This window comes from Polyodon spathula, chromosome 8, assembly GCF_017654505.1.
Source record: "Polyodon spathula isolate WHYD16114869_AA chromosome 8, ASM1765450v1, whole genome shotgun sequence".
In the NCBI taxonomy this organism is placed as follows: Eukaryota; Metazoa; Chordata; class Actinopteri; order Acipenseriformes; family Polyodontidae; genus Polyodon; species Polyodon spathula.
The window spans coordinates 26150820-26176293 of NC_054541.1; the positions used below are offsets into that span (position 1 = coordinate 26150820).

The window sequence follows — 25474 nt, forward strand, 5'->3', positions numbered from 1 at the left end:
TCTTTTAGGCCTGGTATCACGGCTTTAGCAGTTCTATTGTTCGATATAACCCATTCAAACCTAATGCCATGCTGGGCAATGAGACACAATGCAATCTCTTTTTTAAATTAAACTGATATGTTTCTATATGGTCCATTCACACTGGAGGAAAGACGATGCTGCTTTATGTGAAACGGGCAATGAAAACAATTAATCCTTTGGTGCAACAAATAGTGTTTTAGAACAGATACTGAAAACTGAATGTTGATATGTCCTTTCCAGGCTATTAACCATTATACAGGTGGATAAAAGAAAATTAGAAATAATGTATATGCTATTAGGTAATTAGTTTGTTTTAGTACCGTTACTTCTAAATGTATAGTTTTATAGTTATGGATAATAAATATATTATAACTGAACTGAATTAAATACAGCTGTCAGCAAACATTGTGACAACAAATAAGCTAATACAAATTGTTTTTCATTTTCTTTTATTTCAAGCACACAATATATCCATTCACTATAACAGAAGCTGTTTTCTTTCTACTTTGACAGCTTTATGATGCATTCAATACTATCCCAGTGCAAGGCTCTGACACATTGCGTAGCATTCGATGTGAATGGACACTTATTATTTCTGCTTTAGACTGAACCCTACTTTTGGGCTCAGTTTGTTTAGATAGTATACAGTAATCCATCGCGCATCTGCCCGTCACATATCCACCCTAGCTGTTTATCCACCATGATCAACGTCAGTTTATTATTGAGCAGAGAAGATTAGTTCAGAGATTGTACACTGTGTTGAATGTGCTCCGTATACAACCTTTGCTGGCAGTGTCACGTGAGCTGTTCAGTGTATTGATATTGTAGTGCGGGGGCAGTGGATTTGCAAGACAATGTGGGAATGGACTAGGGAAGAGGATGGGCATACTCTGTAAATAATGTGTGCTTGTAAACTGTGTTATTCTTGTTCAGATCTATTAGCATATTAGCTCTGTGTGTTTTAGTGCTTTTTTGACAGAGCCGACAGACTGCCTGTGTTTGAGCGCGTCACTGAGGGGGGTAGGAGCAGGTGTGATATGACCAGTCAGCGACAGGGAATGTTGGACCAGTAAGTGAGGAAGGGGGAGGGACTTGGGTGCGTGGGATAATTGAGAGAGAGAGAGTTAAGATAGGAGGTTGAATTTGCAAGTGAGGAGAGAAATAAGAGCCATTGTTCATTAAAAGCAAAACAAAACAAACAAAAAAAAATACACCGGTTTCCTACTGCTTTGAACCGCAAGTGTTGTCTGTCTCATTATAGTCTAGAAACCCTGCTCTACAATATGTAAATAAATCCTGTTTGCCTGTGGGGCATATCAACTTCAACCTCCGTCTCCATCTCCTGCCTGTCACTCGGCAGTGAATTCATGCACCCAGACAGCTACTCTGTCACAAACATTAATACCCTGTATCTTTCTAAACTAGGGATTTAGGGGATCTCCCTAATAAAAGATGAATCTCAAAACAATAATTGTTACAGCTGTGTATAATGGTATTTAAAGCAGGATTCATTTATCTACCTTTTTATATATCCGCCCTTACTCTGGTCCCATCGCAGTTGGCTATGCGACGGATTATTGCATTGTACTGACTTGATCTAGTCAGTTCTGGCTCTGGAAGTTAAAACTGGTTTGTTTAGATTTATCTGGGTGCACTACCCATCCTGTTCAGTTATACAATAAAAACAAATATTATTTGTATTGGGTATCTTTATGAAGTTTCCTGTCTTTAAAGTTGTAGAATTCATAGAACCTCTCAAAATTAAGCATAAACCAAATAAGGCCAACAAAAATCAACAATTTGTCTGAAGGAAATATCTTGATATATATTTTTTTTTTTTCTTAAAGGGTATTCCCTGTGGAATTTCAGACTTTCTTTTCACTTTATTTTTTTGAGATGTTATTTTGGTCTTTGTTACTTGCTCTTTTTGGTAACCTCTCAGTTAATCCAATCAGTGTGTCATTCTACAAGTCACAGCTCAAGCCCTTCAATGTCATTGTGACGTGTCCTGGTAATTGCCGTTTTCGTAGTGATAAGAGGCCTGCTCCTCTTCCGTGACACCCTTTTTCTTCCATCCTTGCTTGCGAGTGCTTTGGTTCTGCACAGTAGCCCCATAGGTCATCTTTTTCTTTGGGCTGACAAGTGCCTCTCTGTTCAGTTCAGTCTCCTCTGCCAGCTCGTCCTCTTCTATGATTCCGCACTTGTCCTCGCTGGTGCTTTCTGGGTCAGCCCAGTCCTGCTTTTCACCAGAGGCAAAGATGGCATAGAAGATTACACCACTGTAGTGCACCAGTGCTGCTATCAGGAATACATTCTGCCACTCTTCACGGGTCTTCAAAACAAAAAAATAGATAAAAGTTTTATTCAGTACCCAAACATATACCCTGCTGGGATAAGCCACAGCAGGAACGTTTACTGCATACTGGATTGCATAAAAATCCTATCCCAGAAACTAGGCTGTGTGGTTTTTCATCGGGTGGCAAGATACTTTTGCAGCTACATGACCATACAGACCTGAAGCGACACAGACGCGATGCGACAAATTTGAAAACTGTCAGATCTATAAAACTATTAACATTGCTATTGTCAAAACTACGATCAAGCCTGGTACATATTTGACAACTTATGTGAAAATTATATATGCCATATATGGCAATAAATCATACATACCAGGCTTATACAGTACCTTCGAAATGGACTATCTCTCGTCTCTGTATCTTTATAGTTGTGATGATCTTTGTCATAAAGCTCTGGCTATTTTTCAACGGCAAGTATTATTTTTTGAGAATGCTTCCCCCTGGTGGGCAACGTGCACTGAAGCCCTAGTTGTCACACGAAGAAATCGTAAAAAACAGGATTCAATCGCTCTGGTGTAGCTCTGATGTCACCACTGCGTCACCTGTCAAGTTGTCTGTGGTGTGAAAGATACTTATCAAAATATAGGCTCTATTCATTCTGTCGCTTTTCTTCAAATTTTTGTCGCATCACTTCTGTTGTGTAGCGGCCTTTATTCTTGAGTTAAATATATACTTTCTGCAGGTGTAAGTTATCAAGGAGGTCATGTGAAGTTACTTGTCCTGAGTGCTTTTTTTAAAAAAAAGGGGGGGTTTTGTTGATTATATAAGTATGTAGTTATTGCCTTTTATCTAGTATAATACTTTTTTGTTAAGTTTTAAATGGCAATAACTACATTTGCATGGTGGCAGATGTTGTCAAATTAATGATGAATCAATGTGATGTATCTTTACTATTGGCTTTCATACTGTTTTGTAGTTTGTGTATTTTACCCTGCACCCCCACTGGAAATTTGACATATTGGACCCTGTTTGGAAAAAAAACCAATGAACGGACCACAATGCAGTTAATTTTCATTAACACTGCAAAACAAAGGAATGTTTAAGGAATATTACTGCACCTTGTGCTTTGTCATGGCCCCAACAATAAGCGGACACACCATTCCAGACAATGTTCCAACTCCGTTGGAAATTCCCATTAGAATGCTGGCATAACGAGGGGCGATGTCTAAATGATTAACATTAAATCCTGGGAACAAAACAACAAAATGTATTTTTTTTTTTTAATGCATGAAAAATATAGCAATTAGCTTAACAAGAATAACTGAAACAGTTTTTGCATTTTATGGTTCATTAAAATAGTTGGCAATACCTGGAAAAAGATCAGTCCAACCCAGAGACTACTGAAGTATCTACACTAATGAAGCACAAATGCAGGGCACTAGAGATTTCAAACCCAGAGATTTAAATCAATTACTCAACTATCAGAGGGTTGTTATTACTGTTAAATCCTTAGCGAACACACTGTAGTGTTTTACTGTTCATCTTAAACACATTTGTTTCCTTTTACCAGTATTGACCTGCTATAACAATGTATTGTTTACCTGAAATTGCAAACCCACTGAATCCAACTGCAAGAACTAAGAAGGAGATAGCTACACCTCTTGTATGAGAATAGCCCACAACAAGAAGTAAGGTAGCCTCCATTCCAAACCCTAAAAACAAAGACAACAGTCACATTGCATATAAACAAAAAGGAAAGCATGCTTACATATACACAAGGTCTTAAAGGTCTCGATTTCTATTTGTGAAGCAATACCAATCAACAACGCTAACATTTATTCTTAATTTCTCATACGTGAAAAGCTTTCCTTAATTAGTATCATATATCATCTCCACATATTGGATCACATAAATCTTTTGTTGACTTGGACGCTCTCCCCCTGCATCTCTTATACCACAAACCAGATTTCCCTAGATTCATTGTAATCCTACCTCCACAGTTCATGATTTTTCGGACCGTCGTAGTGGACAGAATCTTTCGGCTCCTCAAGAAGTCAGCCAGCTGCCCTCCAAAGGGGACAACGATTGTCATGACCAAGTGAGGAACAGCAGACAGAAGCCCCACCTGAAAGAATTGCAAGTAAAAAAAGATGTTAAAGTAAAAACATCCATAAAATGATGGGAGGTTTTGTCCAGAAGTTTTATAGATGTTTATATTCCGTGTTTTCTACCTCAGTAATAATTTCACAGTCTGATACATTAGGAATGTAAAGGAGGATGGACATCTTATGGGAAGAGTACTCCATCATTAAGCTTACCTTACTGATGGCAAATCCAAACACTTCTTCAAAGTAGGCAGGCTGACTGATCAGCAGCAGATAGAAAGTCCAGCTTCTGCAGAAGTTTGCCACAATAATGGCATATACTGGCATTGATGTGAAAAACTTTCTCCAAGGAGTACTGAATTTCTGAAAGAATACAACCAGAGGATGATACGGATGTGGCTAAAACAGCAACTCTGAAAAACTGAAAAATATATATCAGTCTTCAAAGTTATCTTGAACATGCCTTTGAAGACTACACAAAATCATCATTATCATGTTCATCTTTGAAAGAGAGTTGTATTTTATGTAGAGACTGCTGTAACTAGTAAGTAATTACACATGAAACAAAACAACTGCTAACTTCAGAGATGTATAATATATAATAGAGTAAGAACAAATATATGGAAGCAGGAAATAGGTTGATATGCTTCAATATCTTATCATCACAAGAGGAATGAGGATTTTGAGAATTCTACTATGCACAGGTATACCTCAGTAACATTCAGTAAGTTGACGCTCTCTCCAATACTTGTCTCAATGTATGTCCTCTCTTCTTCATCGATGGTGGGATGTACAGCTGGACTTCCATATGCAAATAACAGCCAACACGTGTACCATATCAGGCCAAACGCTCCTGTTGGCAAGCATAGGCAAAGATTACACATCATGGCATCATCCACTGAAGATTCAGATTGTGTGGTTTTCATAAAACTCAAGATGCGTATGGTAAATTATTAAAATGCAGAACAAATAGACTGTGGTACACTTTTAAGGATTTACAGTAGTAGTTAACATTATTATTTGTTTAAATTGTCACTTTAATTAAATAATATACATTTGTAATAATATTATGCGTAAAAATGTGTGCCTTTTTACAGATAATGCTGCTCCCTGCAGGTGAAATAGGGTAACGGGTTTACCAGAATTAATTTCTGAACTGTACCTGTGCAAATGTGTCTAACCCATACCTACTGTGGTCAACACACACACTTGTTTTATAGCCTGTAAACACCCAGTGTCCTACAATGACATCATAAATTACAAGACTTACCATAAACATAAAAAACAGAAGGCCATCCAACATACTGCACAAGGACTCCAGCTAAAGGCATAGCAATCACAGCTCCTGCATAAGAACCTGAAAAAAGGAGACACAAACACTACTACCAGTACTTATTATAATGGAAACTTTTATACATTATATGACTCTATATATTATATAGAATATATAATTACACAGGTCTTACACTATAGCAACAGATACATGACATTGTAACATATAATACACAGCACCAGAAATGAAACATATACTGGAAATTTAGACTTAGGAAGATTTAAAAATTGCACACAACTTAAATGATTTTTTTTTTTTCAACAAGTATATGAACATTGTAAGCGATGGAAAGTAGTTTGTATTGTCTTGCAAAAGTATTTCATGGGCCTAGGGCATAAGATTAGAATACTGCTCTTCATCTTAGTCTCCTTGGGTAAAAGCGACTGTCAAACAAAGTAATAATAATTTGTTTAAGCAATGGAAATGCACCTAAAACATGCTCAAGATTCATCAATGCAAAGCTCTTGCTTATTTATCGGTATTCCTCTTTGGAAACTTATTGTGGAGAGGTTTCTGTAGCACTGGTCTCCAAAGCAACCATTGTTCATTTAAAGCAGAAGCTGTTGTCTTTGGTAGGAAAGTAAGAGCATCAAACAAACTACAGTGTGGAATATAAATCTGTTTGCTCTTAAAAATGATATGTCATAAATACAAGTAGTAAAAGATCAATGTCAGATAGTCTCAACCTGAATAAAAATAATAACTACAAAATAGCATATATTAACCTGCTTTAATGGGAAGGCTATTTACTTATCATTGCATACAAGATACAAGGGTGCTGTAATAAAAGATTAGATTTCAAAAACACAGATGGTAACCATAGAAACACTGACCACAGAAAGAAATCGTTGCCAGCCTGCTTCGTTCTAGAGGGGGTGCCCATTTGCTCCACATCCCGTGGCATGCCGGGTAGGTAACACCCTGAAAAATATGTATGGCAACATCAGGTTAACTAAACAGATAAGAACTGGCACAATATTGTAAAAAACAACTGTGGTGTGCAGGGCTTAAACGTATTATCAAAATAAAGGAAAGGAAACCCTGCAACTCACGTTAAAGAAACGATGCGTTTCCGCTTAACATTGCCTTCATCGGGGTACAAAGCAGACAAAAGAAATGTGCACCCATTTCCTTAACAAGAAAATTATCAAGCAGTGAAAATGTTGGTTTATGCACTTTCAGGATACAATTTGAATAAGGAAAATCAAAACAAGAAAATATAAAATGGTAGTCGTGACTATTGAATAGCATTACATTTTCCAAGATTTCTTTAGAAAAACAGTTTCAATTAAATTTTAAAACTCTAACAAGACGACTACCAGGAAGATGATTCTAAAAGAGACAGAAAATACCCAACATCTTATTTTTTTCTGGGTCAATTTTCACATTCCACAGACTTGAACCACTATCCTGGTACTAAATTGAGGTCTGGTTCAACCCGCATTGGTCTAAGCCCTACTTCAACGTTCCAAACACTTGTGCCAATTAAGTGGTTTTAATGAAACCCACTTATATTTTTAACTCACACGACATATACAACTGATACCACATTGCCCTAATGTGTATGTTTTTCTCTAAAATCTTTATAATGCTGTATATGAAACATCTTATATATACTGCATAACTGTTTATCATTGAAGATGTGGAGAACTTACCAAAGACTATTTAAGGAGCAGACCAGAAGTAGACATATGCCTATAGTCCTGGTCTACTGCTCCCTGCATTAAAAATTGACATCTAACTTCTGGCATGTAATTTGTTTGTTAATTTATTACATGTAAAAATCAACATATGTTGAGTCATATTAAAGGAAAAAAAAAACAGGACTATCCATGGAAAACTCAGAGGAAGCACTTTCACAAGGATTACCATAACAATTATACTGTGTCAGAAAGTTTCGATTTCTGATAACTTATGAAATGTGGCATTGTATGGTTCATAATAGCCTTAGCTGTAATGCTGATCAAAGCACTGTCCTGTTTATATAAAAAATTAATACATTTCTTTTTCAAATAATTTTGCCCAAATAGCATACCGATGTTACTATTGTGTATATTGTAGAATTGCAAGCATTTTAAATAATGAACTCTTACCTCTACTAGGCCTTGCAGTATCCTCACAAACAAAACACAGCCATAGTGGGCCCTTGCCGCAGATGGTATAAACATGTTAAGCATTGAGGTCAAAAAAATGGCTGCTCCAAATACCCTAGAAAAAAGAAAATTTCTCATTTTTGTTTCACAGCTTCAATCTTTTTTGTTAACTTAGCACGCTTTCTTATGGCACATAGTTAAAGGTGTGCACAGTGGATTTAATCAAAAGTCAGTCAGAAGCCAACCAGCCAGGAAGGGGGTGGAGTCACAATGCCCGAAGTCATCGCTCTAAAGCGGAATGCGATGTATAAGTCATGGATTGGAGAAGATGTAACTAAACTAGCTATCACAGGGGGTGTGACTAAGGGTATAATTGGGGATGTGATGATGTAATCAGTGCCTTTTGATGTGGTTACCAGACTGACCAAAAAGGAAACTGACTGTATACAAAGTATCACGAGTGTTAAGTGTTTTGTTAGATGGCTAACACAAGCTGGGAACCTGTTGCTATAGGCCAGCAACAAGCCCGGACTGCACTTGTCACTGAATACCTTGCACCAGCACCTGCACGCAGAGCACTCGCTGTCAGGAGAAGTGGCCATGTCTGTGTTGTGTATTGTTTGCAATTATTATTTTGGGACTGAAACCTGTGGTTTAAAGATGGTAATACACATTGGTGTGGAGAGCCTGCCTTTATTATTTAACAATTGAAGAACTGTTTGGAACTGTTTGTCATTGTTAAAGCATCTGCATCAGCTGTACACCTGAGCCCTGCAACCCACACGTTCACAGCGAGTAATGTCTTTTAGAGTATCGGTTGACATTAGCAAAGAGCCTGAAAGGTCAGCAGAACCCCAAGGGTGTTTTAATGCTCCAAGTCCTGGCTTCAGGGAAACAATTGGCACATAGTGCATATTATTGACATCCCTTAAATGGCTCAGTATAAGATAACCAGAATAAATGGCTTTGCTGGTGGTTGTAACTTAAATTGTCCAAGATTAACTGGTCTGCTATTGATCCCAATGGCATCAGTAACTACAGTAACATAATAAAGAAAAACAAATGAATGAAATGCAAAAGGCATAATAAGATTAAAATTAATAATGAGAACGGAAAGTGAATTTGGGAAATATTGCGGGTGTAAAACAACATCCTTTTTTCTAATGACTTTTGCCTGTACTGGCATCTTCCGATATACATACTTATTGGGTGGAAAACATGTCAAAAGAGCACAACAAAAAAACCTTCTTAGCATCAGTGTTAGCATCCCTCACCTCCCTCCCAATGTCTTGTGCTGAAGATATACTGGGTCTTTGCTGGTTTATTATATGAAGGTATACCAGTGTAACATCAGAATTTGCTTCTTGTGAAAAAATGCTTCTTCTTTTGTAAATGTATCACAATCAGATCTGCCCTTACTTTACTGCTCTCAATCAAATCAATTAAATAAGCTCAGAATATGCATTTAGTCTGTGAATTATGCCCATACTACCTTAAGACACAACACTCCAAAAGGATCATAAGAAAAATGCTCTTTATCATTTTTCTATGCTTCTAAAATAATAAAAACCTCAAACTAACTTGAAGCTCTGGAATGTTTATCAGAGGGGTGCAATGTTATGGCGTTGCTGACAACAGCCTTAGTTACAAGTTTTTTCCTTATTTAGTCATTACATTAAGGTGCCAATGATAGAGGCTGTGTTGTGACAATTTTGTAGTGAAATACACTTGCGACTCCAACCCTGCTGCATTCAATAAGCTCTTCTAACATACCGAGTAGTATTTAGGCATAAGGTTGGGTCCTGTACATGGAGTCTTATACATTTTTTAAAAAAATATATATATATTCTCTTTGGTGTGGAACAAAAATTCAAATATATTTATTAAACTCATGTTATTCGAAATTAGATCTACATAAAAAATAAGCTTGTTTGGTATACATTGAGACCTTCCTGTGAAACACTGATCAGCTCCATTTAGATGTGATCATTTCTAATATGCTGGTTCAACATTTCCATATACCCTTCAGAAAGCTCTTATACTTCACAAGTTGGGCCATTTGTTGAGCCAAAAATATAACAGAGGGCACCGAGCACATTAATTGAAGTTCTGTGTATGGCTGGCTCAGCAACAGCCGCTTATTTTTTATTAAAGCTCATTATGGCATCAGCTGTAAAAAGCATCTGTAACAGGGCTAGGAGCCCTGTACAGGAGAAGGGGGTAGGGAGTTACATAACATTCCTGTACAGGGCTCCTAACTCTATTACATAAATATGCTTTATAGGAGAAGGGTTTTGCCCTGCCCACTTATCCTGTACACTTCTCCTAGCCCTGTAGCAGCATCTTTTCTAAAGCTTTTGCTTCAGTGCAATATTCATACCATTTTGCTTAAAACCTGTTAATGTTGCAAAAGTAATTGAAACATCTTATAGCAGCTGCACTGAGGTGCATTTCCCCTGTTAGTTGTTTGCTTCTAATATTGTCCCTGTAGTAAAAGCTTTAAATCAGGTACTACACCTTATATGTTATCCATTATTCAACCTATCAAATATTTTAGAGATTGGGTCCTTAGCTGTACTATACTGGGATTTCAATCTGTAATTTTTTTATTTATTTATTTATTAGTTATTTTATTATGCTATAGTGAGCAAGTGAAGTTCACTAAGGGAAATGTGTGAGTGTATCTAAGTCCTTATTCTATCATGTGTTTAAAAGAGCCATCGGATCATGTATGACTCCCACCAAAAACCCAGCAATGTTGGTATGTTGGTGGAAGCCACCCACAGCATGTTGCTGAGATGTAATCTCCACACGGGCATATCAGCGTGAACAAACTGTGGTCTGTTTTACTTTGTACAGAACTGGGTTCAATTTGATTTAGGGCTTTTCAAGAAACATTTGGACTGATAGCCCACTATTCACAAAAGAGCGGCAGCATCAATAAATAATAAGATAAGCAGACATTCAGTAGTTCGGGACAAACACCAATCACAAAATGTTTTAGTACAGCTATTTATTGTGGAGAATACGGAGTATGTGATTTTACAAAGAATTATGTTGTATATACTCTTTCATTTGGCATCGAACCTAACTTGGTTTGGGGGCTCGCTGCCTGGCTGAATGGACGAGATGGAGACCCCCAAAAAGAACAAGCTGGTCTCAATGCCACAATTAGTATTGAATATAGCCCACTTGAAAGTTTTGCCAACCTTTAATGAATGATCATCAGAACACAGGAGAGGAAAACAAAACCCATTTTTGGGAAATAAACCTCTGGGAATCCATGGCTGATTCGACTGCCCTTCCACTGGGCAGGCTACTAACGCTTAAGAGTACATTTTGTAAAAGCATTTTTAGGATCCACAATTTGTTCTAATGTAAACTTGGTAAGCACTGAACGACCAACAACCTAACCATTTGATAAGGGAGCCTGGAACTCTGTGGCAAGAAGCTGTTACGATTCTGAAGGAATGACCGGAGAACTGCTCAGCTGTGAATCCAGACCTGGAAAGAATCTGGCAAAGGTGATAGAAGAACCAATGGCAGGTGACTATTGTTCCATTTTTGTTAATAAACAACAGGTCTGAGGGTGATGCGCCCTGAGAAAGACGGAGATGGATAAGAGAGAAAGGGGTCATATGGGCTAACATGGGAGTTTTAATTTATAAATGAAATAGAAAGGGTTCCCTAATCTTCCTGGACAGTTTTACTTCTTTTGAGCAGGGAGGAGAAGGTATCAGATGAGGTAATTGCGTGGGCGGAGATACAGGGGTGAATCTGGGGGTTGAATTTGAGAGTGATGTAGACTCTGGAGCACCTAAGGAACCCAAGAAGGCTAAGAGAAAAGGGCTTTAAGGTTTATATAAAAAATGGGAGGATTAGCTGGAGCAGATGAGAGGCACTAAGAGAGTACGTCAATGGTGATAAGTAAGCAAGCAGGGGGAGAAAGAGATTCTGGTCGCTGAAGACCTTTCAGGATTAGAGAAATGTTTGAGTTGCTGAGTGTAGAGCTGGGAAGCCGAAAATGAATTTGTAGAAAAAACTGGATGCCGGAAATTGAAATATTTGAAATACTATAACTGTTATAGCTCCATTCTTAAGGGACATAATATAGGATGATACTACAGGAATTGAAAATGAAAGGAACGGAAAGCAATTCCAAGATGACCAGTATATTTGCAGTAAGCAGGGAGTGATGTTGAGAAGAGTTGTTTCTTGAGCCTGCAGAATTAGAGAATGCAGCGGGTGGCTCACATGAATGTCAGGTCTGAAAAGGGAGGAAACTGAATAGGCAGGAGGTCGTCTTCTGGAGCTAATGCTCTGAATCTCTGCATTTGGAAACAAAAAAGAGAATCGTCAATTACATTCAGGTGGCTGAGAATGTGTAGAACTCTGAGAAGACCCCCAAAAGGAATGCGGCTACAGCAACTGGGTACATTTGGTACAATGACTAGGAGTGATCGGGGATGGGAATGCTGATTAATTTTTCAGGCCATGGAACAAAAAACCAATTTTCCTTTGTAGTATCCTCCAAAGCCGAGAGAGGGAGCTGCATCTGTGAATAGTTGAATATCTTCGTGCAGCAGAAGACACCCAATGTAAAAGTAGGAGCTCCCACAGGTAGAGTTCCTTGCAGCAAAAAGGATCCATGAGTATGACACTGTTGATCAACAGAAGGTAGAAGATGAAAGCTCTTTCTTGAGGAATTATCCTCATTGCGTAGTTTAAATGGCTTAGGAGAGACAGAAGAAGGGCGACCGGACAGAAAAGTGGAAATAGAAACAATGCGATTGCTCCCCGAGGTTGAAAAAGATTGGGAATCCAGGGTGAAGCCTAGAAACTCGATGGAAGTGAGAGGACCCAAAGTCTTTTCTGATGGTAGGGGGATGCCAAGATTTGAAAATAATGATTTGAGGATCATTATTTTCTGGGCAGGGGAAGCGTGGGGAAAATCAAATTGAAGAAAATCATCCAGGAGATTCAGCACAAAAGGAATGCGGTAGTTATTAAAGGAGGATCCAGCACAGCGCTTCTGACAAGGTATTGAATATCTATGGGCTGCTTTTGCAGCCGAACGTCAGGTGAACAGAAAAATAAAATTTGAAAACCCACTGTACTCAGAAGATTTGCTTCCCGTGAGGGAAGGCTCAATGGGCATGATTAAAAAATGTGTTTGATATATCGGCTTTAAATCTTCAAGAGGGATTAAAACTATTGATGCTGGGTGTGGTGGAGTTATGGTGAGCAGAAATTAAGGAAGTTACAGGCGGAATAGTACAGGTTCCTTTGTTGAAGTCATTACAAATCTGACAGCCTCCAGAGCATGCAGTATTGCAGCCCTGATCGTCCTTTGATCTGGAGGGGATGAAAAGATAAGGAGGATTGCGAGGGAGGGGCATGAGGGGACGGGGTGGAGGGTCAGTGGGGTGAGTAGTTGAACCACATGCCAAGCTTACTAGAAGCCGAAGACCTGTGAAAAACAGGAGAATATGTATTGGTCCAGTGCGCCCCAGTAGATGCTCTGCTTCCATTGTTGAAGTTGGGGCTTTGGCAGAAAATACTTTGTAGTATTCAAAGAAATGGGAACCTCCAAATCTAACTGAGAAGTCTAAAATGATCGCCATACAATAACCAACTCGCGCCGGCGGTCGGGATAGAACTCACACATGATGTCCCTGAAATGGCCGAGAGCTACAATAAACTTGGAAATGGTAAGTGTTTTGAATAAACTGCTGATGATCTGAAAGAAGAAAAGCATCTTATAGAGAAAGGGCCACTATGTGGCCTGCTGGACACATGCAGTGAGGGGAGGGAAGCTGAAAGGTTATAGTTGGAGGAGAAGGGAACACCATGGGAGCCTGCTGGACACCCATAATGGCCAGGGATGTCACTGCAGGGGCCTGTTGGACGCCTGCAGTGAGGGGAAGGAGAAGGGACCACCATGGGGGCCTGCTGGAGTCCCACAGTGGCCAGAAAGGTCACTGCAAGGGCCTACTGGACGCCTGCAGTGAGGAGGAACAGAAAGAAAAGCATTTCACAGAGAAAGGACCAATATGGGGCCTGCTGGACACCCATAGTGGCCAGAGAGGTCACTGCAGGGGGCTGCTGGACACCTGCAGTGAGGGGAGGTAACCTGAAAGGTTATAGTTGGTGTCTGACCCTCCTCCCGAACTATAATTAAAAATATCAATAAAGAGGGAATCAAAACAAATAGAAAACATAGTTGTGTGTCCTGAGAAAAACCCTGAGCAAACATAAGGGGAGCTCACCATTCAAATGCTGTTTTCTATTTGTGGAAGCTTTTTAGTTCCATTGATTTTTTTCTTAAATTGTTACCAAAATCAATCAATCAACAATCAGTTTTTATTTCATATAGCGCCTTTCATAGTGGACCACCACCAAAAGCGTTTTACAAGATAGTGAGGAACAATGCATAATACATTTAAATATAGTGAAATACAGGGCATAGTACATTAAATACAAACAGTTAAAAACAATGCAAATACATTAAATACAGGCCAAATTACAATGCAAATACATTGCAATACAAAAAAAAAATGGCTTGTAAGTGACACTCATAATATTCAAGAGCTTAGCTTCCATTGTGAAATCTGAGACAAGATCTTTAATTATTAACTCTTGTCAGTTGCACATCCTACTTTCTGTAGAGCTTATATTACTTTTGGGGTTTCAAATAATCGGAATAAAACACAGTAATGCACCTCACAAGTGTAATAACCAAAAGTTTTAAAATTAATTAGCAAAAAAGCATTCACACAATTTCCTTTTTATTTATTTTTTTGTCAGTCTTTTGGCTTTCCAGAGTTTAACTATCAGAACAGTATAACTCATATTCTACTGTCCTACTATTACCACTATCAATAAGGAAATAAACAGAATAAAAAGAACAATTTTCTTTATTGGTGCTTAAATTAAACATATGTAGTGTATAAGTTGATTTTCAGGAGTTTTTAGGGTGCTGAAAAACATGGGCGTGACTTGGGATGAAAAATATGGGAGTGACTTGGGATATACCTATTCAATATATATATATAATGGTGAAGCTTATATCCCAACTTTCTTTTCTACTTCATTAAGTGGTGAATTATTTTGCACTACAGCCTATTAAGCTTAAGAGCAATGCAAAATACTCAACAGGCACAAATAATGAGCTGCAATCATGATAACGAGGGACGCAATGAGCGCCGCAATAGGAAGTGTACCACAGCAACCACCCTGACCCCAATTACAGGTCTCTGAAGGTGTGTGGTTTTATACAGCTCTTAATTACTCGCTTCTGCAAATGTTTGCAAGGTGGTGCAAAGTATTTGGACGGTCAGCAATTGCCCAAGTGCAAGGCAAAATCTCATTCTAATGTTTGCGCCCATTTAGTATTCCAGATCCCGACCCAATTCCATACTCTTTTCTTCATTTGAATACATTTCAATATAATTTAAATGGATTAATGATGGCAAAGTACTAATTTGATAGTGGGGGCAGAATGACAGGTGAAAACTATTCTTTACATACACTACATTTTTAGTGAATGCTAAAGTCCCACTTTACATCAGATAAACACGTTTTATGACAGAAATATGGGTGTTTTGAAGCCCCAAATCACTTTGCACGTAATCTTACATTGGCCCCTAAATGTCCTAGATTCTGCAAGAATGAAGAATGAATGTAAATATAGTTTTTTTTTTCGAAATCTACAAGTGCAGGTTTTTTTTTTTTTTTTTTTTAATTCACAAATAACTTATCTTGGTTTGGTTGTTTGGTTGCTCTCTTTAGGAAATAAATAAATATAGTATATATATATATTTGTTGACCTATTTAATTATTTATGCAATGGACACTAAATTCCAAAGAGCAGAATGAATAGAAGGGGTCTCTGAGTCTTCATTTTAACTGTAGCCAAAGTTTATGAGAGCTCCCAGTTGAAAATTTTAATTTGGATGCACTAGATCAGTAACCCTCAATCTATAATAGAAAAAAAAAAAACAGTATTGTTACCTGTTGGCAGACAGTTTATTAGAGATGAAACCTCCTGGGATCTGAGTGACAATGTAACCCCAGAAGAAAGAGCCATGAATGAGACCCACTGTCTCCGGGTCCCAGTTAAACTGTGCTGGCTGCAAAACACAAGCAGGGACAAATGCTGCTTAAGATGAATATGAATCTAGGCCTCCAGAGGAGAAAGGTTAGTGTTCATTAAAAAACACCCTGACTTAGACAAAGTTATAAGGGGCCAGATTTACTCCAAATCGTCAATAGTGTTATTTTTGTCTGAAAGCCCAAAAGACAATTCTAAAATGAATTCAGACTACACAAAAGCCCTTAAATTAAATGTCTCAGCTGTTTATTTCTGATTTGGTCAAAAACAAAAATCATGCTTACCAGTATTAAGATAAAGTTCTGTACCTTATCCCTGATGCTTTACCACATTGCCACATGACATTACCTGCATCACTTCTGTTCCGTTGACGTAAATGGTGTTGTTATTGACCATTTCCACAATGGCCACTCCCAGATTACACCTGATTCCAAAGGAAATGCAGAAGCCCAGGCCACTCAGGACGGCAATGATGTATCGCTTAGGCAATCCACAGCAGCCACAGTCATACAGTGGAGGCTTCCGTACTGGGGCCTGTACTGGCCTGCCATCCTCCGTCAGCTCAATGTTATCTTCTTCTAGATTCGAACCATCAATTGTCCTGAAACACACAAACAATCAAGACCATTTGAAGATATAATTGTATCCAATAACACCATAAAGGCTGCAAATCCATATTCACTCCAATGGAATACCATAGCTGTGTTAATCAACTGCCACAGTGGAACAAGAACATCCACATATCATTTAAAAGCTGCTTAGACCTTTGGTTTTCCATTTAAAGTCGTATACATTTCTGCCAATTTATTTGCAGTGTTAATGTTAGTTGACAAGTGAAGTATTATTCAGCTCAATGCCCTGACAGGTGGTTTTTTTTACACACATTTCAAGTTCCAGTACTGTTATGACAGAAGTCTATTTGCGTAAAATATATTTTCTTAAAATGTGCCTTTCAGCATTTTCTGTATAGTAATAGTAAATATAGTAATGTGAGAAAAAAAACATAAAAATGCGAAAAGTGAGCAAAAATAAATCAAACATACATACAACTGTATAAATGTTTAATGTTGACCATGACAAAAGCAAAGAAAAGTGTAATGCTGCATGGTAAACACATTTTGATTAACAACAGATAACTATGGTAAATAACTGTAAAAACCAAACATAGTGAATTCATAATATCAGCAGGGGTGACTGCAAGATTAACATATCCATACTGCACCCCTATAGCCAGTAAACAAAGTTACACTATTCTGTGAAGTGGGGTTTTTATGAATTTCTAACTTAGGACTAAGCCTACAGCCACCAGCACATTAAACTGATGTATTTTCAAAAGGTTTTCGAAATTTGTTCTCAGCTGACAAGAGCAGTAGCTTTATTTATGTAATGGCCTCCCCAGCTGTGTCAGCGTTACTGCCCTACTGTAGCATAAGAGGCTTCACTGTTTGTCAATCATTGTTTGTGTGTGCATGCACCTGTTACATTAACATAGTCCTGTGATGTGCTTTGATACAGAATACCCTTTAATCTCAGCTAGCCTGTTGTCCACCTGAGTTCCTGAAAGGTTTTTTAAAAAAAAATGCATTGGAAGATAGATGTCACCAAACAAACTTTTGTGTGTTTTTAAGTTTATTTTATTGTATGTCCATATGTGCATGTAGAAAATTAGCTATAAATATCATCTAGTAAATCATACATTTGAGTGCAACTCTTAATTAGTTCATTTCATTATCAAAAAAGGAACAGAGAAATTTATTTATAACTGCTGATCCCACAATTTTAGATGTCTAAAGTCAGCCTGATATCTCCAAATCTTACAGCAAATCAATTGTGTTGGAAAACTTGTCTTGTTTTTGCATTTTAGGTGGTGAAAGATTATGTTTGCTTTGTGCAGCTTACCATTTCCAAAACAGAATGCTTTCCCATATTTTCTGTCATGCTGTTATTGCCCCCTAGTAGAGGCTCAATCAAGAACCAAAGGAGTGAGCAGGAACCATTTGCCATATTATCTTTATATTTTTTTACTCAAGACTGTAAAGTGTTACAGAGCCCTTTGCAGTGTTTACAAGAAACACATGACTTTTGCCTTTGCTGTAGTTTTTTCTTCTACATCTCCATGTATCCAGTTTATGGTCCCTCCTGCAACAAGGCTGGTGCCCTGAAATGAGCGGTGCACTGCATTCCTTAAAAGATATGTCTTTCTCTTGGTGAATGCCCTGAGTAAATGTTGAGAAATGCATTGCCTAGGTGATTTATGACCCATCATGTTTGATTACAAATTTAAAAAAAGACGGCAATATGTTTAAAAATATAACATTGTGATACGTATGGACTGCACGGATTACAATAAAGGTAACGTAATGAGTCTCTTGTAGACTTTGCCGGGTTTTCTGTAACACTTTAATCAGTAGGTATTCACAATGCAAATGTTCAACTGGTACACTTAATCTCTTCATGAACAACTGAGTGATGTACTCAACTTGTATACTTATCTACTACATTGCCACAATGTCTGTTTCTATGAGAGCCATTATACAGTGAAATTTTAAAAGCCTTGTTAAATCCAGGTCTCAATAAAAACCTGCTTTTGTATATTTATATTTGAAGCAGAATATTTTTAAATGAATACACTCCTCAAAAACCGACAGAACTAAAACAATTAAACAATTCCCATGACCAGGAGAAAGAAGAGAAAATCAGTGTGCTGAATGCATTTGAAATTCGGATCAGTATTCTGAGTACTGTATATGGTAGAAATTATATAAACTGAATATTCCGTACATGATACGCCAGTAATATGCATAATATTAAAATTTCCTTTTGCACTATGCGGCATGCTTTTGGAATTCTCTCAAATATCAACACGATGCGTATTGAACTTTACATGGTATTTCTGTCATTTGTGAGTATTGCATGTGAATAGATAATTCTAGAGGAATGGTATATTCTACAGAATATTATGTAAACACAATATGCAGAATACTTGTTCCACATTATCATGTGAGGTATACAGCAGTATGCAGAATATTAAGTGCACGTAAATGTATGGGGTAACAGTCCAGTGAAGATATTTTACATTGTAACTGAATTACGTCACTAATTGTGTCCACAAAGAATCATGGAAACATATACAATGACTTCATGGAACAAAATGGTTTAAAACAAGTTAATAAAATTCACAATACCAGAAAAGGGGTTGTTTCAATGCATAGTTTCTTCAAAAACAAGTTCAAACAGAAACCATTTCAAACTCAGACAGCTGTTCCTTTCATCTTTTTCACAATGAATAATGTTATTCTGCATTCATTTGAAGAAAAAAGAATGGACTCATTCAAAAGATTGACAAACAAACTGTTTGAGAAATAGGTTCACATGTGGAAGAACATTTCTTGAGTCTTCTGTGGTGTAGTATCAGTCTAAGAAGAAAAATAGCATACTGTATATTTATAATGGCAGAGTCAAGAGCCATAGTTAAGAGATCATACTGTTTGTGTTCCGTCCTATAACCAGAAAGCAAGTGCAACTGGAATGTGCAACGATCCTTTTAAAAGCAATCCAGTTGCCCATCTCTTAAGAAACATATGACTTATTAAGCCCTGAGCCTTTAGGTTGTTCTGGAATTGCTGGTGTAGTTCAGCCTCGTTGAAGTATCTTTTAGACAAGCCTTAGCTATGATTCTGCTCAGCAGTAAGGATGGGTGAGAAGTAATATAAGACTGCAACATGTGTGTTATATGAAACTGGAAAATATGATGATACTGTAAATAAACAGATGTAATTACCAAAAAACAGATACATCTAGCAGCATATAACCTAATTTTTTAAAACCTTTTGAATGCTAATGCCATAAGTGAGGCCTTTAAATAGACTGACTCTTTCTGATCATTTAGGTTCATTGTCACAATTCAAGTTCAAAAGTTTAAAATATAGTCACGGAAAGAAACTGCAAGACTGATCTAAGGTTTTTTGTTGTTGTTTTTTTTGGTCAGAAAACATTGACAGTATAATCCTTAGCAATGTACTGTACAAAACACATTATAGTCTGCTGAGGACTTTTCAGCCAATTAGAGTGTACGTTCCCTTTAAATTCAAAGACAACCACCAACATATTTATGGTATATGCCTGCCTTAGGTAGGTATTCACTGAGTTCTTTATATCAGAGCTGCCGATCGGCCCCTTCCTGGGATGACGTCCTCGGTCCCCTAACAGTCAACCCATAGAAGCCATTTTCTCTTTTGCCTCTCACCTACGGTAAGGTAAGACGTCTGTGTTACTGAAGCATGGTTAGAAAGAGCTTTTCTGAGTCGAGTGCAGTTCACCTGCATTCGTGCTGAAAGCTGGCTTGCCACTTTCATGGAATCAGTGTCTCTAAACTTTAGGCTGTCTGTATTTACTGTCTGTCGTATGTGTGTGACTGCCTGTGCAGTATAGATTTATTGATTTTTCTTGGGGAGAATGCAGTTCCTCTGCCGGGGCTAGGCTTTGAGTGAATCCACTGGCTGCCATGCGTGCAGTTGGGCAAAATCTAAATAAATAAATATTATTGTGTACTGTTGTTGTTGCGTGTCCAACTGTGTGTTTGACCCTGTCGCACAACCCCGCTTTGCCTGTGTTGCGCTGTGAATTTTAGAAATTTAAAAATAAAAAATACAACAGCAGCCAGTCAGCCATGTAATTCCTCCACCAGGGCTGCGTTCTAACCTGCCCCGCTACAGAGTAGCCTCGTCGGCTGCCTCGGTCCTGTGTGTTGGGCCTTTTCAAGTCTGAACATGAGGAGAAGCTGGGCCTGGCAGGGTTTCCCCCAGTTGACTCCGCCACTGCGGCATTAGTCAAGGCTCTGCTAGTGGGGGGATTGCCTAACAACCCTGTGTGCCTGAACCCACAGTGAAGGGTCACGGAGACACATCTTGAGAGGGCATATGCAATGGAGGCACAGGTGAGAATGCGAAGCATCTCAGCAAGGTTGATGGCAACCTCCCCAGGCACGCCCAGAATGGTCCTGGTTCTCACGGCTCCGCTGGGTGACCTGAGGTACTGTTTACAGGCCACTGCGGCAGCAGGCAACTGGGCCCTCTCGCAAGGCCTGAGGAAAGCAGGCCGTGGTGCGTCCATGCAGCAGCCTTCTAGGAGCAGCCTTCTAGGTCACATTAGCATGCTCTGTCAATCCTCAACAAACCCATCAGGGGCCCTGAAGGCTTTTAGTGCTGCCAATTAGCCTCTCCTTAGCTCCTTGTACATTTTCAAAGTGCCTAGATGCTATTCTGGCCCCCTTGAGGTTATAGGAGATCAGACTATTGAACTACCTCAACGACTGCAGTGGCTCACATGGCAATTGTGACAGAGCATCTGGCAAAACTGGGCCTCACCATCAGTGATGCAAAGAGACGGCTTACACTGGTGCAGTGCACGACGTATGACAGGGTAGCGGGTATTCGAGGATGCCTCTCCCTGTTTCAACAGGGATCGGAGGTTACCTTGGTATTGTGTTAAACATTATTGGGTCTGATAGAACAGCCATAACAACCATTACTACCATTACTACTGGCACAAAGGAACCTGCTGTCCCTATGGGCAATGCATCTTCCTGGAATGGGGAACCAGGCAGCAGACCTCCACTTGAGGGAGGGTACGCATTCGTCGGAGTGGCGGCTCCACCCTCAAATGGTGGAGCTCATTTGGGAATGGTTTGAGAAGGCGCAGGTCAGAGACAACACACTGCCCCCTGTGGTACTCCCTCCACCACTTAGGTGGTCCACTCTGCATCGATGCCCTAGCCCATGAGTGGCCTAGGACGCTTCTTTATGTGTTCCTGCCAATACCGCTGCTCCCGACCTTCCTAGAGAAGGTCCGGTTAGAGAAGGTGATAGTTCTCCTAGTGGCCCCTGGTAGATCTGATTTTCGACCATGTGCCAGCTCTTACAAGGCCAGCCCTGGGAGATCCTGCTTCACCTGGTTCTCCTCAGTCAGGCGAAAGGAACTCTCTGGCACCCGGAACCAGGCAGATTCCAATTGTGGGTCTGGCCCCTGAAGGGGACTGCTGGGCAGCCCTAGGAATATCTGACAAGGTCGTGGGCATGTTGCAGAACACTAGGGCAAGTTCCACTCGGTCATTATACGCCTATAAGTGGAGATATTCTCAGAACTGGTGTCTGACTAAGGGTCATGACCCAGTCTCTTGTCCTATGCAAGTTATCTTGCAGTTTCTGCAAGAACTTCTTAATGCCAGTAGGTGACCTTCTACATTGAAGGTGTATTTGTCAGCCAAAATAATAATAATAATCTCGGTCAGTTCACTTCTCATGGCGATAGTCTTTGCCGCACTGTAACCCTTTCAATAACATGCGATAAATGCAATGTCACATGATAACTCATTTTGTAGCCTTTTTTTAATAATCAATTCCCTTTCTGTCATCCGCTGCCAAAATACTTCATTTACCAAGAATGCTAGACATCTTGTGCCAGTATGTTGCCCACAATACAAAGACATGGTTTCAGTTTCATTTGTGTTTTCTTGTGACCTTGTTCTTGAGGTTTTAAAAGTAGGATGTAGGATAAAGTTTCCAAAAGTTGCTAAGCATCCAACTGATGTTTCATCATAGTTGCAGCACTGCCAAACATTCCCATTTGTAACAAGGGACTACGTGTGTATGAAACTTGAAAGCAAAGTCTGTAATGTCATTATCCAAATATGGAGTGTTTCTCAAATATAAACCAATCATAAGTGATCAAAGGTGACTCGTAGTTTAATCAAATTATCGTATCTGATAGCATACAGACTTTTTCCCATTGAGAGCTTTAAGGAAGTCTAAATGGTGGGGTCAGGGCATTGTAAAAACTAAAACTATATAACTGAGTCAATAGAGCCCAGATTATGAACTCGCTGGATGCTTGCTTCCAATCTAAAGGATCAGAAATGAGAGATAGAAAATGGAGACTCAAGTATATTGATTCCGGTAAGTAAGCCATTTTTATGTTTTATATTAAAAAAATGAAAATTCTTCTTTACCACATGACCTCTGATTTGTAAACCATTAAAAGGAAACTAATGTAGTGTAATCCTTAATTAAACAACTCTAGAATGCAGGGGGGGGTGGGGAGTGTAATCCTTACATTAGGATTATTAATGCAGATCTTACGTCGGGGTCCCCCCCCCCCCCTATTGACTATGAACAAGTCTGATCTATTGACTATGAAAAAAAATCTATTTTGCAATATTGTTTTAAAGATAGCTATTATTAAATATAACTTAATAGGCTTAATACATTTATTAACAATATACCTAAACTGGGAAAAATGACCAAAATACCAAAAACTGATAACAAGCAAATTGCAGTGTAGGGATGTCTACTTTTTTTAACACTAGCTATTTGTACAGTATATTGTTTAATAACATAATTCAAATGCATCAACCTGTTAATGATTTTAAAATATCTCAAACAATACATATAAAACATTAAATATGTATATGAAGATAATAAATAATTTAGAACAAAAAGATAAATAAATGAGCATAGCATTTCAGCTCTACGAATGTAGAAAACATCAAACTAAGATATGTTACAATTTCTTCTCTAAGTAAGAGGTCTTGGTCACCTTGGTCATCCCTAGAGTCATGTCTGTTGATTGCAGGCATATCGGCCAAAGTATCACTACACTTCATGTGGTACGGTGATTCTGTAATGGATCATTTATTGCATTTCGCAAAGGTCAGGTGTCACACCAACAGTGAATCTGTAACATATGTTAGTCTGATGTTTTCTACAGTTCCAGATCTGAAATGCCATGCTCATTTATTTATCTTTTTCTTCTAAATTACTTATTACTTATTTATTATTATCTTCACATACATTTGTAATATTTTATGTTTTAAGTCTATTTTTATGATATTCTAAAATCATTAACAGGTTGATGCTAAAAGCATGTTTTATGTAAGACAGTTTACCTGATTTAGTATAATTAAAATAATAGAACAATCAAGTAATGGGAATAATACCCCCTTCTAGTCAAATAACAATGTGAGCCAGGTGTTCAGAGCCAAGTCGGTTCACTTATACTCAATAATATCTCTTTTAAAAACAATATTATAAAATAGATTTTTTATTTCATAGCCTAATGAATAACGAACAATATAGTCTGTATTTTTTTTCCCCATAAAAAAAAATATTGAAAATCCAATAATATATGCATTCTGAAACTTATTAGTTGTCTAGGAACAATTTTTTAACATTTTTATTAAACTGTTCTCTGGTCTTTTATTACCCTTCTGTAAACGAAAATATACATGGTTTTACATTGCCTTTATATACAACCATGAGTTCATTTTTTTTCTTAATTATGAATGTATTTATTTATTATAACTGTTACTGTATGGTTAAACATTCAGGCTAAATTTCTCAAATCCTTGGGCTGACTTGATATTAGTTTATTATTGAACTTATTTCTGAAAACCTGGATTGTGGGGTGAAACACACTGCTATTTTTTTTTTTTTTTTTTTGACTTTGTACATTTTATTGTTATGTATTTATTAATTAGAATGTAACTACAGCAACTTACTTTTGTAGATTGCCCAGGGAGTCCCCCACAGTGTGCTTAACCTCTTCCTTGCCAGGTTTGAGGATCCTCTCCTTCAGCCCACTTAATCCTCCAAAAGGCATCTTTGGTCTGACTTGTCTCTCTTGCTCCTTTATAATTCCATTCACTACACCTTGGTCATATTTTCAAGTTGCTCCAGCAGTTTGTGTTTCTCCTTTGTCAATCCTCACCTGATCCTTCTGGTTTCTTTGAATGTCTGATGCTGCAACCAGTTGCTATGGCAAGTTGAAGATGATGAAGAGTATTGAAGAATCCTTAAGGTTTAAGTCAATAGAAATGATCTGCAGCATACCATACCATTCCCAACTAAAGATCCAGTATCATGAATGGGCCATTTGATTATCAAATTAACATATTTTTTTCCTGTTTTTAGGGGGGGGAAGCACAAGATCATGCTTGGTCACTCACTATTGGTTGCACATTCTTCTTGGTCCTTTGCAGTCCAGCAGCGACGGATGGTTACTTTTTCAAAGCACTGATGAGGATGTAACAGCATGACCAGGAGACAGAGGAGTGCAGTTTATCAGGGAGTTATTACCTGCCTCAAATCCTGCCCCTTTCTGCCAACAAGATACACAGCCAGAGGCTGGAAACAACATTTATTAAAAATTGACAAGTTACTCCCCTGGTTGTAGGCTTCATAATGGAGACCGGGTTTATACACTACTATTAGTATTCAGGTTTGCGATGTTCAAAGGGAGAATTTTATTTTTTTAGTTTACATACCTTTCCTTTTTCCCCCAAGTGGTTGTTTTTTAAGCCGTAGATTAGGGTATTCGGTAATTAAATGTAACAAATGTGCATAATTAAGCACACTGAATTTTTTTTCAAATTAACAATAAAATATATATGTCTGTCTGTGAGTGTCAGCAATTAAGAAAAACATAAAATATGCAAGAGATTTTAAAACTTTAAAGAG

At 38.2% G+C, this 25474-nt stretch overlaps 1 protein-coding gene across 1 annotated transcript; it reads right to left on the reverse strand.

Moving 5' to 3' along the window:
• Nucleotides 1-1368: 1368 nt before the first annotated feature.
• Nucleotides 1369-25102, reverse strand: LOC121319677 (vesicular glutamate transporter 3-like). The gene is made up of 12 exons (XM_041257351.1): nucleotides 24517-25102; nucleotides 16311-16563; nucleotides 15863-15981; nucleotides 7850-7964; nucleotides 6590-6677; nucleotides 5694-5780; nucleotides 5134-5276; nucleotides 4637-4786; nucleotides 4311-4443; nucleotides 3920-4030; nucleotides 3437-3564; nucleotides 1369-2353 (listed from the first exon to the last, which is right to left on the reverse strand). Exons 1-12 carry the CDS (start codon nucleotides 24615-24617, stop codon nucleotides 2015-2017), a joined length of 1767 nt encoding a protein of 588 aa, XP_041113285.1. The 5' UTR covers nucleotides 24618-25102; the 3' UTR covers nucleotides 1369-2014.
• Nucleotides 25103-25474: the final 372 nt, after the last annotated feature.